This window comes from Ranitomeya imitator, chromosome 5 (genome assembly GCF_032444005.1).
Source record: "Ranitomeya imitator isolate aRanImi1 chromosome 5, aRanImi1.pri, whole genome shotgun sequence".
NCBI classification, from domain to species: domain Eukaryota; kingdom Metazoa; phylum Chordata; class Amphibia; order Anura; family Dendrobatidae; genus Ranitomeya; species Ranitomeya imitator.
This window is the reverse complement of record NC_091286.1, coordinates 562,772,765-562,793,274: the sequence shown is the minus strand read 5'-3', so window position 1 is coordinate 562,793,274 and position 20,510 is coordinate 562,772,765. Positions and strand designations below refer to the sequence as shown.

General features: G+C 48.0%; 1 protein-coding gene across 1 annotated transcript; it reads left to right on the top strand.

The window, feature by feature from the left end:
• The first annotated feature begins 13,320 nt into the window (after window positions 1-13,320).
• Window positions 13,321-19,882, top strand: GPR17 (G protein-coupled receptor 17). Its single transcript, XM_069768092.1, has 2 exons — window positions 13,321-13,346; window positions 18,595-19,882. The coding sequence occupies exon 2, from the start codon at window positions 18,618-18,620 to the stop codon at window positions 19,638-19,640; it is 1,023 nt and encodes a 340-aa protein (XP_069624193.1). The 5' UTR covers window positions 13,321-13,346; window positions 18,595-18,617; the 3' UTR covers window positions 19,641-19,882.
• Window positions 19,883-20,510: the final 628 nt, after the last annotated feature.

The following is a 20,510-nucleotide window of genomic DNA, read 5'->3' as shown; positions in this document are numbered from 1 at the left end:
TCCTCTTCGGGCTACAAATCCACATTCATTGTTTGGATCCATTTCTTTTTAATCTGATGTGGTGTTCATACATTCGCTATGGGTAATTAAAATTTGCTCAGAACTGACTGCCAAATTTTATACAACTACAGTCATTCTTAATTTTGTACATCTGCGGATCTCATGTATTACTTTGTATCGTCCTCCCTTATATTAACCCCTTGCTCAGTATGGTGCATATTTTTCAGCTTTGGCTTCTGTAAGCTATAGCTTTATTGTAATTTTTCCATCTCAATAGCTTTATTAGGGCTTGCTTTTTGCGGCGTGAGTTGTATTTGTTAATTGCGTAACTTTGAGGTACATAGAATGTGTTAATTACACTTTTTTTTTTTTTGTGGACAAATGTTTGTTGGCATCTTCACACCAGTTATGATCAGTTCTACCAAAATGGGCGGGGCTGTGGCGGGGTGACGTCCGCTTGTCTGATTTATGACGACCTTTGGCATACCTTATGCACGAATATAGGTGTGAGCATCTTAATGAATCAGGCGCCTCTGACCCCATCACACCGGTTTGGATGAATCCGGGCCTATGTGTCTCGACTGACTAGTTGGAAGTAGGTCTCCAGCCTGGATACTTTTCTGTACACTTGCCTGTAATGGTTTTATTTAAAAGAAAACACACCAAAAACAGGCAGAGATGCTTACCTGTCTAAATGGGCCTCAATACAAATGCACAAGCAGGGTGCAGCGGACCCAAATAAAATAGCAAATGCACAGGTGCAATACTCCAGCCTATTAATAACGCCCTATGGCGGGCTGCCCAGTGCTAAAATGCATCCTGTGTGAACAGAGGCCACAGTGTACAGAACAATTTGGGCCCAAAAGCACCCTGCAATACAAATGCACAAGCAGAGTATTTTATCTTAGTGCATTGGTGTACCACACGGCCAAACCCTTATTGAAGGCTGGCTGTTAGGTATTGCACCTGTGCATTTGCTATTTTATTTGGGTCCGCTGCACCCTGCTTGTGCATTTGTTTTGAGGCCCATTTAGACAGGTAAGCATCTCTGCCTGTTTTTGGTGTGTTTTCTTGAATTTTTCCTTTTTTTGTGTTTTTCATGTTAGAGTACGACTGGCAATACGTAAGGACCCTTGGCGCGGGTTGCCAGTTTGCATATTATGGCCAGAATATCAACTAATACCTTACATATATTTATATGTTTTGTTTTGCACGTATATTTTTTGCAGGGTGCAGTTGGGCCCAAATGGTTCTGTAAACTGTGGCCTCTGTTCACACAGGATGCATTTTAGCACTTGGCAGCCCACCATAGGCAGGGCCGCCATCAGGGCATTACAGCCGTGACTGGCGTAAGGGGCCCGGTGAGCAGAGGGGGCCCGCATCGGGCCCCCTCTTACCTGCTCACCGGGCCCCTACCGGCAGCCGCAGGCTGAACCGGGCCCTTAGCGGCGGCCGGCGCTGCAGCTGTACGCTATTGACATGCGGGCCCGCGCCCGCACGTCAATAGTTAGCAGCCGCCAGCCGCAGCGTGCAGGTCGCCGGCGTCTGACGTCATTGTCAGTCGCCGGCGAGTGCACAGTGCAGCTGCGTGGAGAGAGGAGCGCGGCAGGTAAGTAGAACTTTTTTTTTTTTCTATTAAGAGCGGAGAGCGGCGATCGGGGGGGGGGGGTTTGGGCAGAAGGCTGGACACAGAGGGGGCAGAAGGCCGCTGGACACAGAGGGGGCAGAAGGCCGCTGGACACAGGGGGGCAGAAGGCCGCTGGACACAGGGGGGCAGAAGGCAGCTGGACACAGGGGGGCAGAAGGCCGCTGGACACAGAGGGGGCAGAAGGCCGCTGGACACAGAGGGGGCAGAAGGCCGCTGGACACAGAGGGGGCAGAAGGCCGCTGGACACAGAGGGGGCAGAAGGCAGCTGGACACAGGGGGGCAGAAGGCAGCTGGACACAGGGGGGCAGAAGGCAGCTGGACACAGGGGGGCAGAAGGCAGCTGGACACAGAGGGGGCAGAAGGCAGCTGGACACAGAGGGGGCAGAAGGCAGCTGGACACAGGGGGGCAGAAGGCAGCTGGACACAGAGGGGGCAGAAGGCCGCTGGACACAGAGGGGGCAGAAGGCAGCTGGACACAGAGGGGGCAGAAGGCAGCTGGACACAGAGGGGGCAGAAGGCAGCTGGACACAGGGGGGCAGAAGGCCGCTGGACACAGGGGGGCAGAAGGCAGCTGGACACAGGGGGGCAGAAGGCCGCTGGACACAGAGGGGGCAGAAGGCCGCTGGACACAGAGGGGGCAGAAGGCCGCTGGACACAGAGGGGGCAGAAGGCCGCTGGACACAGAGGGGGCAGAAGGCAGCTGGACACAGGGGGGCAGAAGGCAGCTGGACACAGGGGGGCAGAAGGCAGCTGGACACAGGGGGGCAGAAGGCAGCTGGACACAGAGGGGGCAGAAGGCAGCTGGACACAGAGGGGGCAGAAGGCAGCTGGACACAGGGGGGCAGAAGGCAGCTGGACACAGAGGGGGCAGAAGGCCGCTGGACACAGAGGGGGCAGAAGGCAGCTGGACACAGAGGGGGCAGAAGGCAGCTGGACACAGAGGGGGCAGAAGGCAGCTGGACACAGGGGGGCAGAAGGCAGCTGGACACAGAGGGGGCAGAAGGCAGCTGGACACAGAGGGGGCAGAAGGCAGCTGGACACAGAGGGGGCAGAAGGCAGCTGGACACAGGGGGGCAGAAGGCAGCTGGACACAGAGGGGGCAGAAGGCAGCTGGACACAGGGGGGCAGAAGGCAGCTGGACACAGAGGGGGCAGAAGGCCGCTGGACACAGAGGGGGCAGAAGGCAGCTGGACACAGAGGGGGCAGAAGGCAGCTGGACACAGAGGGGGCAGAAGGCAGCTGGACACAGGGGGACAGAAGGCAGCTGGACACAGAGGGGGCAGAAGGCAGCTGGACACAGAGGGGGCAGAAGGCAGCTGGACACAGAGGGGGCAGAAGGCAGCTGGACACAGGGGGGCAGAAGGCAGCTGGACACAGAGGGGGCAGAAGGCAGCTGGACACAGGGGGGCAGAAGGCAGCTGGACACAGAGGGGGCAGAAGGCAGCTGGACACGGGGGCAGAAGGCAGCTGGACACAGAGGGGGCAGAAGGCAGCTGGACACAGGGGGGCAGAAGGCAGCTGGACACGGGGGCAGAAGGCAGCTGGACACAGAGGGGGCAGAAGGCAGCTGGACACAGGGGGGCAGTAAAGCTGGACACAGAGGGGGCAGAAGGCAGCTGGACACAGGGGGGCAGAAGGCAGCTGGACACAGAGGGGGCAGAAGGCAGCTGGACACGGGGGCAGAAGGCAGCTGGACACGGGGGCAGTAAAGCTGGACACAGGGGGGCAGAAGGCAGCTGGACACAGGGGGGCAGAAGGCAGCTGGACACAGAGGGGGCAGAAGGCAGCTGGACACAGGGGGGCAGAAGGCAGCTGGACACAGAGGGGGCAGAAGGCAGCTGGACACAGGGGGGCAGAAGGCAGCTGGACACAGATGGGGCAGGCAGAAGGCCGCTGGACACAGAGGGGGCAGAAGGCAGCTGGACACAGGGGGGCAGAAGGCAGCTGGACACAGGGGGGCAGAAGGCAGCTGGACACAGGGGGGCAGAAGGCAGCTGGACACGGGGGCAGTAAAGCTGGACACAGGGGGGCAGAAGGCAGCTGGACACAGAGGGGGCAGAAGGCAGCTGGACACAGGGGGGCAGAAGGCAGCTGGACACGGGGGCAGAAGGCAGCTGGACACGGGGCAGAGGGCAGCTGGACACAGAGGGGGCAGAAGGCAGCTGGACACAGAGCGGGCAGAAGGCAGCTGGACACAGAGGGGGCAGAAGGCAGCTGGACACAGAGGGGGCAGAAGGCAGCTGGACACAGAGGGGGCAGAAGGCCGCTGGACACGGGGGCAGTAAAGCTGGACACGGGGGGGAGGGGGCAGAAGGCCGCTGGACACAGAAGGGCAGTAAAGCTGGACACGGGGGGCAGAAGGCTGGACACGGGGGGCAGAAGGCTGGACACAGGGGGGCGGTAAAGCTGGACACAGGGGGGGCAGAAGGCTGGACACAGAGGGGGCAGTAAAGCTGGACACAGGGGGCAGTAAAGCTGGACACAGAGGGGGCAGTAAATCTAGACACAGAGGGGGCAGTAAATTTGGACACAGAGGGGGCAGTAAATCTGGACACAGAGGGGGCAGTAAATCTGGACACAGAGGGGGCAGTAAATCTGGACACAGAGGGGGCAGTAAATCTGGACACAGGGGGCAGTAAAGCTGGACACAGAGGGGGCAGTAAAGCTGGACACAGAGGGGGCAGTAAAGCTGGACACGGGGGGGGGGCCGAAAGCTGGACACGGGGGGGGCAGAAAGCTGGACACGGGGGGGGCAGAAAGCTGGACACGGGGGGGGCAGAAAGCTGGACACGGGGGGGGGCAGAAAGCTGGACACAGGGGGGGCAGAAAGCTGGACACGGGGGGGGGGGCAGAAAGCTGGACGGGGGGGGCGGGGCAGAAAGCTGGACACGGGGGGGGGCAGAAAGCTGGACACATGGGGGGCAGAAAGCTGGACACATGGGGGGCAGAAAGCTGGACACATGGGGGGCAGAAAGCTGGACTCGGGGCAGAGTGCTGGACAGAGATGGGGCAGAGTGCTGGACAGAGATGGGGCAGAGTGCTGGACAGAGATGGGGCAGAGTGCTGGACAGAGATGGGGCAGAGTGCTGGACAGAGATGGGGCAGAGTGCTGGACAGAGATGGGGCAGAGTGCTGGACAGAGATGGGGCAGAGTGCTGGGCAGAGTGCTGGACAGAGATGGGGCAGAGTGCTGGACAGAGATGGGGCAGAGTGCTGGACAGAGATGGGGCAGAGTGCTGGACAGAGATGGGGCAGAGTGCTGGACAGAGATGGGGCAGAGTGCTGGACAGAGATGGGGCAGAGTGCTGGACAGAGATGGTGCAGGATTGGAAACAGATGGGGCAGGATGGATACGATGGAGACAGATGGGGCAGGATGGGGAGATCATATGGGGTAGAATGGATACTCATGAGGGCAGGATGAGAGAACATATGGCTGGAGCCTGAAATGAGACACACGGTGGCCAGGATGGCGAATATTACCATAGGGGCTAATTAAGGGATATTATTATTGCAGTGATGTATTTATTTTATTTTTTGAGTATACTGTTTTAAATGGGGGGGGCGGTCCTGTTACTGTGTAGAGTGATACTATGTTGCCTTCTTCATGTGGTGTAATGTAGAAGTTGGGAAAATTAAGTAATGTGTTCTACAAGCGGAACTCGAGATAACTGTTTTATTTCCTGCAGAGACGAGTCCTGGCTGGATAAAGTGATGGCGGTCTGTGCTGGATGAAAGATGAAGGACTTCACCTAGAGACGTCACTGGTGAGTCAGTGTTACCTATACACTTACACTATACACTGTATACTATATACAGAGGTCCTGTGTACAATGTCACCAGTGATCACTGTATTATCTATACATTATATACAGAGCTCCTGTGTGTAATGTCACCAGTGATCACTGTATTACCTGTACACAGACACTGCTTACTAATTACAGATCTCCTGTGCATAATGGCACTGATGGTGATAGTATTGTGGGTTTTTTTTGTATTACTGATCAGTATTGTAGTATTCAGTCATTGTTGGTAATATGTGGTCTGGTCATGATGTGGAGGTAATATGTGGTCTGGTCATGGTGTAGCGGTATTTGTTCCTTGTATTTTATATTATTCGATCACTGTGGTGGTAATATGTCATCTGGTCATAGTGTTGTGGTATTTGTTCCTTGTATGTAGTATTATAGGTCATTTTAAAAATTGAAAAATAAATAAAAATATACCTAAATTGTATTGCATATTTTAACAAATATTTAGTAGGTTACAGTAGAGTAGGGCCCGGCCAAAAGTGTCTACCTTGTTGTGGTGGCGGCTTAAAAAATCTTTTGGCCAAAACAAAAGCTGCCGGCTATATGTGTGATCTGGTGATGGGAACTGTCAATGTGTGATAGGTGAGAAGTGGAGATTTTCCAAGAGAGAGTGGTGGGACTGTGGACAGTTCGTGGGGTGGAGCCTGGAGGCGGGGCTGGGGTGGAGCCTGGGCGGAGTTTCAAGGGGGCCCCGAAAATTTTGCCAGTATGGGGCCCCGAAATTTCTAGTGGCAGCCCTGACCATAGGGCGTCATTAATAGGCTGTAGCCAGATGCTTTGCATTCCTTGTGTGAACACGTCACATATAGAGTATTTTATCTTAGTGCATTGGTGTACCACACAGCCAAACCCTTATTGAAGGCTGGCTGTTAGGTATTGCACCTGTGCATTTGCTATTTTATTTGGGTCCGCTGCACCCTGTTAGTGCATTTGTATTGAGGCCCATTTAGACAGGTAAGCATCTCTGCCTGTTTTTGGTGTGTTTTCTTGAATTTTTCCTTTTTTGGTGTTTTTTATTTAAAAGAGCCAGAAACCGTCAGCTTTTTGTGTCCTTTCAAATGGTCAGTCTGAAAACTGGGGTATAATTACATGTTTTTGTTATTTTTTTTTATTAAAGGGAGCTTGTCACGCTTTTGATGCAGCCCAAACCAATGGCATTAATTAAGATATGTTGTTCTCTAAAATGCTCTGGTGCAGGAAACATCGCTTGAAAAGCCGGCCGGGGTCCATAGGAATAGACAAGACTTGCCTGGCGCCGTCCTCCCAAGCTTTTCTCCACCCTAGTTGATTGACAGGTCTTTCACATATGTGTACATTGAGGAAGACCGGTAAATCAACTGGAGCAGAGCGGGAGAAGCTGCCCTTCATTTGGATGGTATGAAGTTGGTGCCAGGTTCCTTTAAAAAAAAAGGATATTATAAAAATAAAAATTCTGGGAGTGCTTTTTTATCATATTTCTTTTATTTCCTAAATTAGTGCTCCCCGATTTTTTCACAGAGGCTCGAGTCACACTAGAAAGGAATGCGGACGAGTGCTATGCGAGAAAAAAAACGCATAGCACTCGGACCACTGTTAATCTATGGGGCAGCTCCCATTACTGCTTTTTTTTTTTCGGCCTCAGCATGCCGCGATTTGCAGCGTATATCGGCCGAGACTCACCAATGCAAGCCTATGGGGGCGAGAAAAAAATCGCACACCACAACACACGGACCATCAGTGTGTCTTGCGAGAAATACGCACCAGTGCGGTGTACAGTAAAATCACATTGACAGGTGTCACGGCCACTCATACTTACCTGTCCAGCCGGCGCGCTCCCGACGTCCCTCCTGGCCGCATTCTGCCCAGCTTCTATGGCTCCAGGCGCTTCGGCGGTTCGCACATGCGCCGTAGCGCTTCTTCCGCCGCCTGGGATTCTGGGAGGTCGTGACCCGGTGGCTCCGCCTCCAATATGGTGGCACCCACCGGGTATTTCTGTCCGGCGCTTACCCAAGTAAGGCGCCTGTGTATTTTCGCTGCTGTGATGCCTTTTTGTTTAGGTGTCCCTTCGTCGTCCTCAGGCCCTTCCTGTTCTCTCTGTTATCAGCCTTCGTGCCCTTGTCCTTTTGTTAGGTTGATACCACTCCTGTGCCATCCCTATTTCTACCCTTTCCCTATCTCATTCTGGCCATGTCCTATGGTCTTACCCTGTGTCTGTTTTCTTCAGTGTTACCGTCATTTACTGTTTTTGTTTCTTTTACAGCTCTCCATCTCAGCTATCATTGGTTCCTGCATATTCCCTTTTGTCCTGCTACCTCGTCTTGACCCAGTCGTCCCTTTGGCCCCGACAGTTGCGGTTCCATCCTCCTAGGGCCTGCTCCTAACGCTCCCTGTATAGGGGGCGCATCCACCAAGTTTGCTCGCCCTTGGGCGCTCTGGGGTCGTGACCCAGAGGGTCCACTCCCGGGTTGTTTCCTCTCTCTGTAGTGTGATAACAGGTTACAATAGAATAGATATATACACATAGAATAGGTGTATATATACGTATATCGATCTCCTGTAATAAAGAAAAAATAAAAAACAACAATATATCCATACCTGTCTGACGTTCAGTCCCATGACGTAATCCATATCTAGGGGATATACAGTATACAAACGGGATTGGTGCTAATGCCACCGCCCCAGTTGTAAACCACTGATGAATGAATGAGAAGCTGCCAGAGCAGCATCAGTGACTAGCTCCTGGTTGTAAACTGTATATCCCCTAGATATGGTTTACGGCGTGGGACTGAACGCCGGACAGGTATGGGTATATTGTTGTTTTTTATGTTTTCCTTATTACAGGAGATTAAGGGCATCGCATGGATTAACAGAAACAATAAAATGGTCAAACTGTGTTGTGTTTTATTTAATTAAAAGACTTTATTCTGGCTGTGTCTTTATTTAGCCCTTTACCAACTATAGGATTAGTAATGGATAGGTGTCTTATTGACACCTCTTCTCCATTACTAACCCGTCTTGATGTCACCTTACAATAAAAAGGTGACATCAACCCCACAACTATTACCCCACTTGCCACCACTACAGGGCAAGTGGGAAGAGCAAAGCTAAGTGCTGGAATTGGCGCATCTGTAAGATGCACCTTTTCTGGGGCAGCTGGGTGCTGATGTTTTTAGACAGGGGGTCAATATCCACGGTCCTTTCCTAGGCTATTAATATCAACCCGCAGCTGTCTGCATAGCCTTTGCTGGTTATTAATGGGGGAATCCCACGTCATTTTTTGGGGGGTATCCCATTTTAATAGCCAGTAAAGGCTAAGTATACAGCTATGAGCTGATATTAAAAGCCAGGGAAGCTCCATGGGTATTACCCCCTTCCCAGGCTATAAACATCTGCCCCCAGTCGCTGGCTTTCCCTCTGCTGGTTTTGAAAATTGCCGGGAGCCCACGCCATTTTTTTCCAAGAAAAGATTCTTTTATTAAATACACACAAGTCCCATAATTTGCACACACTATACTAATTGTATTGGTCACTGACATCTATATATCAAACTATTCTGCATGGATTTACTGTATGTAAACCATGTCTCCTATCCTGTTGGCTCCTGCAGTGATTTTACAGCAGCTAACAAATGAATTAACGGCTATTCTTCTATGTATCTCTCTATGCAATATAAAGACATAGATATATATGTGTGTCACTGACATACTGTATATATACAGTATATATATATATATATATACACCTATTATATGTGTATATATCTATTCTATCTATTCTATTATAACCTATTCTATACTGTAGCGGCAGATCATTTTCCAGATTTTAATCTATCTATCTATCTATCTATCTATCTATCTATCTATCTATCTATCTATCTGTTTTGAAGAAGATTTGGTTTTAAAACGGTGTACAGTTATGTATTACAATGCGATTTTAACATGAGCTTTTACATACAGAGAACTGCTGTATGTAAAAGCTAATGTTAAAATCGCATTGCATACGGATGTCACATGGTTACTTGATGCGAGGAAATTGTATAACAAACGGATCATTGTTCAGAGAATATTTGTGCGATTCTCGGACGTCAAAATCGGACAGATTTTTTTATACGTTAAGTGTGACTCCAGCCTTACCCATAGACTTTCATTGCTGATTTTGATCCGACCCTTAAATCAAAATCAGACATATCTCCACAATCCTCTGCGGATCTCTCAGTCCATGAAAAACCACAGACAATGTGAGTGGTCCCAAAGGTTATCACAGGTACGAGTGCTGTCTGTGAAAACCAAGAATAGCACTTGTACGTGAAAATCAGACATAAGCCCTAAATCTGTATTTCCTTCAGCTATAAGCACAGTACTTCCTATTACATACAGTACGTCAGCTATTATGTCAAACCACCAGATCAGAGGCAGCAATTTGCTGTCTGCTGTCTATTTGCAGATGTATAAAGAACAGACTACTGGATTTATCATTGAGTGCCATGTTTAGAATTTTATTTTTAAAACTAGCTGAAGAGCCCGCCGTTGCCTGGGCATAGTAAATATCTGTGGTTAGTTATAGCACCTCACTTCTCTTATTTTCCCATCACGCCTCTCATTTTCCCAATCACATCTTTCATTTTCCCCCTCACATCTCTCATTTTCTCCCTCACACTTCTCATTTTCTCCCTCACTCCTCTCATTCCCCCCTAACACTTGTCATTTCAACCTCACATCTGTCATTTTCTGATCACTCCACTATTTTTCCTCACTCCTCTCATTTTGCACTCACACCTCTCATTTTCACCTCATCACCTCAGTATATACATGTTTGTCATCTCCCTTATATATAGTATACATCTGTATGTCATCTCCTGTATATAGTATATACCTGTATGTCATCTCCCCTGTATATAGTATATACCTGCTGTGTGTCATCTCCCCTATATATAGTATATACCTGGATGTCATCTCCTTCTATATATAGCATATACCTGTATGTCATCTCCTCCTGTATATAGTATATACCTGTGTGTCATCTCCCCTGTATATAGTATATATCTGTGTGTCATCTCCTCCTGTATATAGTATATACCTGCATGTCATCTTCTATATATAGCATATACCTGTATGTCATCTCCTCCTGTATATAGTATATACCTGTGTGTCATCTCCTCCTGTATATAGTATATACCTGTAGGTCATCTCCTCCTGTATATATATGTACCTGTAAGTCATCTCCTCCTCTATATAGTATATACCTGTGTGTCATCTCTCCTGTATATAGTATATATCTGTGTGTCATCTCCCCTGTATATAGTATATACCTGTGTGTCATCTCCTCCTGTATTAGACCTCATTCACGCGTTATTTGCTCAGTATTTTTACCTCAGTATTTGTAAGCTAAATTGGCAGCCTGATAAATCCCCAGCCAACAGGAAGCCCTCCCCCTGGCAGTATATATTAGCTCACACATACACATAATAGACAGGTCATGTGACTGACAGCTGCCGTATTTCCTATATGGTACATTTGTTGTAGTTTGTCTGCTTATTAATCAGATTTTTATTTTTGAAGGATAATACCAGACTTGTGTGTGTTTTAGGGCGAGTTTCGTTTGTCAAGTTGTGTGTGTTGAGTTGCGTGTGGCGACATGCATATAGCGACTTTTGTGAGATGAGTTTTGTGTGGCAACATGCGTGTAGCAACTTTTTGTGTGTCGAGTTGCATGTGACAGGTTAGTGTAGCAAGTTGTGTGCAGCAAGTTTTGCGCATGGCGAGTTTTGCGCGTGGAGAGTTTTATCTGTGGTGCCTTTTGAGTATGTGCAAGTTTTGTGTGAGGCAACTTTTGCATGTATTGCAACTTTTGTGCATGTGGCAATTTTTCCGCGTGTGCAAGTTTTGCGTGTGGTGAGTTTTCCATGAGGTGAGTTTTGCACTTGTGGCGAGTTTTGCAAGAGCCTAGTTTTTGCATGTGGCGAGTTCTGCGCGTGGCGAGTTTTGAGCGGCGACTTTTGTGTTTCGACTTTTATGTGGCGAGGTTGGTGTATTTGTGGTGAAATGTGTGCTGAGGGTAATATGTGTTCAAGCACGTGGTAGTGTGTGGCGCATTTTGTGTGTGTGTTCATATCCCCGTGTGTGGTGAGTATCCCATGTCGGGGCCCCGCCTTAGCAACTGTATGGTATATACTCTTTGGTGCCATCGCTCTCATTCTTTAAGTACCCCTTGTTCACATCTAGCAGCTGTCAATTTGCCTCCAACACTTTTCCTTTCATTTTTTCCCATTATGTAGATAGGGGCAAAATTGTTTGGTGAATTGGAAAGCGCGGGGTTAAAATTTCACCTCACAACATAGCCTATGACGCTCTCGGGGTCCAGACGTGTGACTGTGCAAAATTTTGTGGCTGTAGCTGCGACACCTCCAACACTTTTCCTTTCATTTTTCCCCATTATGTAGATAGGGGCAAAATTGTTTGGTGAATTGGAAAGCACGGGGTTAAAATTTCACCTCACAACATAGCCTATGACGCTCTCGGGGTCCAGACGTGTGACTGTGCCAAATTTTGTGGCTGTAGCTGTGACGGTGCAGATGCCAATCCCGGACATACACACACACACACACACACACACACACACACACACACACACATTCAGCTTTATATATTAGATTGCATGATAAACATTAGTACTATTGAATTATTCTTTAATAATCCATGTAGTGCATAGTAAAATGATAAACAGTACAATATTATTTGACTGAGTATGCAGAGATACATTCTGCTGTTCTTGCACACCCAGATAAATATGTCTTCCAAGATTATAAGAAAGCTTCCGGTAAGGGATCAATCACGTCAGGCTTTTTCTTCACGCATGAGAAAAACTGAGTTTCACCAGTGATTTCGGTCAGAATTTTAATAGAATTTGGTCAGAGGTTGATCAGTTGTTCTCGTATGTCTGAGAAACAGTCCATGATAATAGTACCGAACTCGGATGGCATCCAAGTGCGGTCCAATATTTTCACAGACCCATAGACTTGCATTGCTGATTTTGATGTGAATGAGTCCACAAGTTGAATGGTTGAGGTGACGAGAGTCAGACCATAGACCTTTCATTTTTAAAGTGTTAAAGGCTCGATAAACAAGAGGACGCCTTGAAGAAGAGGTGCCAGGTGCAAGGGGGCAATAAGCCGCTCTGTCGTTGCCCAGGTAATTTGGACACATGAGCTGTGAACTGAATTCTGGTAAGAAAGCATAACTTTGATAAAATCCCACGGTAAAAGGCTTTTTATTAACTAGCCATTGACTAGAGAAGTTAATTGGTTCACGGCCTTTTCATTCTTTATTGGCCTTTCAGATTATTGACTATTGTTGGATATTGTGAGACTACTGTGAATGAGAATGGCTCAAAAGTCCTTGTTATTTGTGAATCACTCATTAAACACCTGTGACTTCTACAAGAGACATCTCCTAATAGACCCATTTCCAAAAATATATCCTCCCATTTTGTTTCCTACATGGCCCTCAAAAAAACCCTATTACTATGTGTGTGCAGCTGTGGAACAAGACGGGTATGTGTGAGCCCAGCACATAACGGGGCTCTCTGATGAGTAGCTTATTATACTTAATAGCACACAAGGGATGACAGTCTCTTCTGACAAAAAGTCAAAAGCCCCCTGAACATGTACCCCCCCAAGTTCCTATGGCAACAGTGCACTCATCCGTTCTGGAGACACACTCCCCTCTTTGTCCTACTATGAAAAATGCTGCTGTGCCTATCTGTTCGGGGGGTGAAGAAGAGGACAGGAATGTGGGGGACACCCGCCTCTCTAGTAAGAGTCATTTTGACTACCCCAATTCAGAGACGCTGTCCTACTTATACTAAGGCACAGAGAAGAGGAGACAGACAGAGCAGGAGGCTGATGAGGCTGTAAGTATGTCCTCCACCATAGCGAGTCTATCATTGTCCGGTCTGGGGGGATTTATTATTACTTAACATCTGTTTTTTTTGTGTCTATATATACATGTATATTAACTTTGTAAGAATGTGCAAACCTTATATAAAACTCAGGCATTAATGGCACAACCGGAATCTGCCATAGATGCTTTATAGATGTGTGATCTCCGGATAGGTGCAGGTCCCAGATGTGGAGATGTCGAAATGTCCGACAAGAGACTATTTCCTTGAATGGGACCTGTCACATCGTACATACAGTCCGATATATGACCGCAATGGTAGAGACAAGGAGAAACTGGGCAGGATGATATGTTAGCTTGTTGGAAAAGATTCAGCATAAGGGCTCATTCAGACTTGGATGTACAAGTTCTATCTGTTTTTCTTGGACAGAAGTTGTACATACAGTGCCGGCAAAAAAAATCTTTACAAGTTCAGTGAAACCACAAAATCTTAATATTCAAGTGGATTCAAGTGTTTTATAGTGGATATTCTATTACAATTAGTATTTTGTCATGTCACCCTTACATTTTATCACCATCTGCAGTCGTTTAGGCATGGATTCAGCACCCCACATCATCACACTGTCAGGGTGTTTAACAGTCTTAACCGTATATTTTGGGTATACCGTGACACAGTACTTGGACGACGCACAACCTTTGAGCCTCCCCTGACCAGCCTGAAAGTGCTCTCATCACTAAACATCACTTTCTTCCACTCTTCAGATGTCCAATCTTGATATTTCTTAGGCCAGTCCCACACGTCCAGATAATTCCGGTACCGGAAAAATCGGTACCGGAATTATCTGTGTCCGTGTGCTTACCGTGAACATCAGTGTAGCACACGTGCGGCAGCCGTGTGCCGCCCGTGTGCCAACTGGGTACCACACGGACCGTGCAGGAGACAGCGCTACAAGTAAGCGCTGTCCCCTGCATCTGGTGCTGAAGCCGCCATTCATATCTTCTTTCCAGCAGCGTTCGCTGGAGAGAAGATATGAAAAATCCTTTTTTTTTTAATTTTTCGTGTTTAAAATAAAGATCCCTGTCCCCTCCCCCCTCCCACTCCCTGTGCGCCCGGCCGCTGTTACTAAAATACTCACCCGGCTCCCTTGAAGCGTCCTCTCAGCGCCAGCTTCTACTGTCAATTGTAAAATAAAAAGTAATGTAGCTTTGTAGCATTATAGTATACTTTTGGGCGCAATTCATTAAAGCTTTCATGCCAAAATTCTGGAGTAAAAGCTTTGAAAAGTTGCAAAATGTACACTCTGAGATATGCCTAAAGTTTGCGACTTTTGGTGTTTTCACAACAGATTTTTTCCAGCTCTGCCAAAAAGGGTTGAACTATGGCGTAGTGGGAGCGTGACGCCACAGCTCGCCTAATTCATGTTGACGAGGTGCATGCCGCACATCAGATCTTCATGAATCAGGAGAGTCTGACTTGAGCTCACCCCCTCATCAAGACCGGTGAGAACAACAGTGGTCTTGCTGAATTGGGCCCTGAGGCTCTATACCCACAATGAGCTTTTGGTGAAGTTTTTCCTATGTGTTCATAGGAAGAAGAGGGTTGTACAAGGGAATCGGGACTGGGAGAAGCTGCTGGGGAATTGCCTTAGACTAGTCATACAAAAAGCATCGTCCCTAGATGACTTTTCAAACTATATTTTCTCCAAAAATGCCACACTGTTCCAGAGTGAAACATGGCTGATTCATGATACCAGTGTTTCAGTCAGCAAGAATTGGAAGAAAGCTTCCCTTTATGGCTACTTTCCCACAATGAGTTTTTAATGTTTAGTTACTTTTTGAGTGTGTGCTTTTACACTTGCCTTTATAGCATTTTTGACACTGCATTTTTTGTCTTTTTCGGTGTGTCATGCTTTAAATAATTCTGCTTTGTTTTTGATACTTCCTGGTATATGGCTTTGATAAAACTTTATTGATACAGTCATGTGTGGATTACATGCATTTTGTGTGTGTTTTTGCTGTGGAAATGCATTAAAAACACGGGTGTTTGTTTACCTGTGGATTTTTCGCATCTATTGCAAGTCAATGGAAGAAATCTGCACGTAAAACTCAGCGCAGTCGCAAGAGAGATTGACATGCTGCAGATTTGAAACACACAGCACAGGTCAGTTTACACTGATTAAAAAAAAAATCACAGGGGGCAGGAGTTTTCTATAAATCCCGTCCACTTTTCCGGAACTGTAAAACGCTGCATTTTTTATTCAGTAAAAATACACAACATCAAAAACTCATGGTGGGAACGTAGCCTTAGAGTGTCCAACATTTATTCTAGTAACATTTAGCCAGGGCCGGCTCCAGGTTTTTGAGGGCCCCAGGCGAAAGTCTCAGTGGGCCCCTTTAACACATACCATGATTCATGAAGCACAGATACAGCAGAGAAATATAGGTAGAGGGGCATATGGGGTATCTAGATAGAGGTAGCACCTCTGGTGGAGTGCTTGCCGTGTCCTTTTTGGACAGCTCTTCCATCTTTGGTCCTCATCTGATGCTCAACTCTCACCTGTACCTCCAAGTAGCTGCTAGTATGCGGCAGTGGGTACTAACCGGAACACCACCTCGGCAGGCGGGCCAAACCAGGTGAGGGTAAGCTGTTGGGTTTCTTTGAGACCTACAGTGATTTTCAAGGGTTTGCCTACCCTTGCATGTGAAGACTGGATATGGCAGACTGTGCGGAAGACACCAAGATTCAATGGACAGACAAGCGATTTCCAGCACAGCGTTGTGGAGCGCTGAGAGGGTGCAGCGAGGCACATATAGGACACTGCTGGCCATCCACTGCACCCTGACCTATCTCCAGTTGTCTTGCCTAGTTCTTGCCACTGGGGCTCGATAGGTACGGGCGAGAGAGTGAGGTTGACAACTGCGCAACTCCTCCTCACTTTAATCCAAGTCAAGCGCAAGTCATGACTTCAACCACTGCAGGTATAGTACAATGCCAGATTTCACTTCTTACACGAGTGATAGCTATTCTATCTACAATACCATACAGCAGAGGGGCTTTATATAAGTCAACCCCTTATATGCCAATTATGTGCGAGCGATGCGCAAACCTTGCATTGCATCAGTGTATATACTGTATACAGGACAGGAGGCGTGGTACTTTGCAGTGTATATATACAGGAGGCGTGGTACTGTGCAGTGTATATATACAGGAGGCGTGGTACTGTGCAGTGTATATATACACAGGAGTGGTACTGTGCAGCATATATATACAGGAGTGGTACTATGCAGTATATATATACAGGAGGAGTGGTACTGTGCAGTGTATATACGTCAGCAGACCCCAGGCCCCCAGCACCTGTATATACGTCAGCAGACCCCAGGCCCCCAGCACCTGTATATACGTCAGCAGACCCCAGGCCCCCAGCACCTCTATATATGTCAGCAGACCCCGGGCCCCCAGCACCTGTATATACGTCAGCAGACCCCAGACCCCCAGCACCTGTATATGCTTCAGCAGACCCCAGACCCCCAGCACCTGTATATGCTTCAGCAGCTGCCCAGGCCCCCAGCACCTGTATATGCTTCAGCAGACCCCAGACCTCCAGCACCTGCATATGCTTCAGCAGACCCCCAGCACCTGCATATGCTTCAGCAGACCCCAGACCCCCAGCACCTGTATATGCTTCAGCAGACCCCAGACCCCCAGCACCTGTATATGCTTAAGCAACTGCCCAGACCCCCAGCACCTGTATATGCTTCAGCAGCTGCCCAGGCCCCCAGCACCTGTATATGCTTCAGCAGACCCCAGACCCCCAGCACCTGTATATGCTTCAGCAGTTGCCCAGGCCCCCAGCACCTGGTGTGTGTGTGTGTGTGTGTGTGTGTGTGTATATATATATATGCTGTATAGATACAGTATATACATATACAGGACAGGTGCTGGGGGCCGTCAGAATACAGCAATATGACATTGATTGCACTCACTCAGACACACATGGGTAGGGGCTCCTCCAGAATCTGCTAAGTTCAGCAGCACTAGTGCAGCCAGGAGCAGGAGAGCAGAGCAGGAGAACGTGCTCTCTCCGCGCACAGTTACGCTGTGTTCTTGACCCCTGTGTGCCTGCCTGCCCTGAGTCTGAGATGCTTGTGCCAGGCCAGCACCCGCTGTCTTCACCTGTAGATCTGCCGAGCCTGCAGATTTAAAGGGCCGGCGGCAGGAAAAATAGCTGGCAAGCGGCCAATGAATCCCAGACAGCGCGAGTGGGCCCCCCCGTCTCACCAGGGCCCCGGCACTTGCTCGGGTATGCCGGGTGCTGACGCCGGCCCTGCATTTAGCTCATGCCAGTCCTTGGCAAAGTGGGCCACATTCATCTTTTGGTTGTTCCTTTCCTGCCTGTGGGCTGATACAGTCAAAGATTGGAAAGAAAGTGTACCACACTCTTCCCCCCACCCTGCCCGGCATCTTGATTTGTACATTGCATTAAACAATTGGCTCTTTTGTCAACCATTCAGCTTGTACATCTGAGTCTTGGTTCAGCAGCGACCACTAGATTGCACATGCTGTGCGAGCCTCAATCCACACATACTGCAAAAAGTGAAGCAGCACATCGGGGGAATGGGGCAAAGAGAGTAGTTTTATGCATATTTTTATAGTCAGTCAGTACTTGGGGGAAACTGTTGGGACATCATACTGTATGGGGGATTGTAGGGGCATAATACTGTGTGGGGGCAATCTTACTGTCAGTCAGTACTTGTGGGGGAACTTGGAGCCATCATACTGTGTGAGCAGGACTGTGGTGCTATTTTATTGAGTGGGGCCATAATACTGTGTCAGAAGTCGTGGAGGCATCATATTGTGTGGGGGTGCTGTCAAGCCAACACATTGTGAAAGGACATTATACAGTGTTTGGGGCGACGATGATACTGTGTGTGTATGGGAGGGTTGTGGGGGTCATCACATTGTTTGGGGGTTCTATAAGGCCAACACACTGTGAGAGGGCTTCATACCGTGTGTGGGGAGGTCTGTGGGACCATCATACTGTGTGTGAGGAAGTGGAGGTATGTTATTGTGGGTGCTAAGGGATATCATATTATGTGTGGGGGGAACTGTGTCTCATCATATTACACTGTACAAAAATATAAATTTTTTAACCATAATTATAATGATTTCTGATTACACTAGAGCAATGATAGACCAATAAACAATTACACTTGTAAAGTAAGCACTTGGTCTGAAACAACTAATGAACTCTGTTTTCCAGGGTGGCAGTAAAGAATCTTGGTGATGATGGCTAACTCTGATGACACGATGTTTGATAACTCCTCCAGCCTGGCGTGGGTGGATCCGTGTATCCAAGAAACATGGTTGGAAAATGCACTGCTGTCTGTATGCTACTTACTTGGCCTATTTGTTGGAGGTCTGGGAAACATCATCGCCCTCTCACTGTTTGTGCGAGACCGCCAGCCTAAGTCACCCTCTGACATCTTTCTTCTTCACCTAGCCTTATCAGATCTCTTCCTGTTGCTCAGCTTACCTACTCGGCTTTTCTATCACCTGTCAGGAAATCATTGGCCTTTTGGCTCATTGGCTTGCAGGCTTTCTGGCTTTGTCTTCTACCTCAACATGTATGCCAGTCTTTACTTCTTGGCTGGAATAAGCATTGATAGGTATCTGGCTATTGTGCATCCTCTCAATTCAGTCAAATTCCGGAAACCATTACATGCTCATTTGACTTGCGGCTTTTTGTGGACTATTGTTGCATTTGCTACTGCACCATTACTGTTAGGTCGAGGAGCAGCAATGGACGAAACTGTTTGCCGATTGCTATATCGGGAAACACCATCTTTGCGAGCATTGTCATCACTCAGTGCAGCATTTGCCATCCCCTTCTTGGCCACAGTCACTTGCTATGGTCTTATCCTAAGACGACTCCGGAAAGGAGGTGATAGAAAACCCAAGGAGCGTGCTGTAAAGATGGTGCTCCTGGTCCTTACAATATTCCTCATCTGCTTTGTTCCATACCATCTGAGTCGGGCACTGTATCATGTCCTGATGCCTGGAGGTGAAAGTACAGCTATGCTATCTCCATGTGACTTAAGGCAAGGCTTGGCTTTAGCGAACCGTTTTACTTCTTGCCTCAGCACCCTAAATGCGGCCTTAGACCCACTTGTGTACTTCTTTGCTGTCAAAAAATTCCGTCAGATTCTTCTTCGCTTGCCATGTAGGCAGGATGGAACAGACAATGTAAAGAACCGGGAGGAAGGCAGAACAGAGGATAGCTCTCTCAGTGCCAAGACAGATGTCTAAATGGACTCATCAGTGAAAAATGTTTCTATGGGATTTGATCTAAAAAAAAAAAAATAGAGAACAAGACTCAAGTAATCATTTTTCTAATTACCGGGAGCTTTGAGATTTATGTCCACAATCTGCATTGACAAGGACATGAGACATTATATGGAGTTATTGTCACATTTATGAATTTGAAACATGAAAACAGCAAAGAAAGTCCCATCTTGTAAAAGAGTAAAAAACTACTATATAAAGCTGAATGTGTGTATGTGTGTATGTGTGTACGTGTGTATGTATGTCCGGGATTGGCATCTGCACCGTCGCAGCTACAGCCACAAAATTTTGCACAGTCACACGTCTGGACCCCGAGAGCATCATAGGCTATGTTGTGAGGTGAAATTTTAACCCCGCGCATTCCAATTCACCAAACAATTTTGCCCCTATCTACATAATGGGAAAAAATGAAAGGAAAAGTGTTGGAGGCAAATTGACAGCTGCCATATGTGAACAAGGGGGACGTAAAGAGTGAGAGCGATGGCGCCAAAGAGTATATACCGTACAGTTGCTAAGGTGGGGCCCCGACATGGGATACTCACCACACACGGGGATATGAACACACACACAAAATGCGCCACACACTTCCACGTGCTTGAACACATATCACCCTCAGCACACATTTCACCACACATTCTCCAACCTCGCCACATAAAAGTCGAAACACAAAAGTCGCCGCTCAAAACTCGCCACGCGCAGAACTCGCCACATGCAAAAACTAGGCTCTTGCAAAACTCGCCACAAGTGCAAAACTCACCTCATGGAAAACTCGCCACACGCAAAACTTGCACATGCGGAAAAATTGCCACATGCACAAAAGTTGCAACACATGCA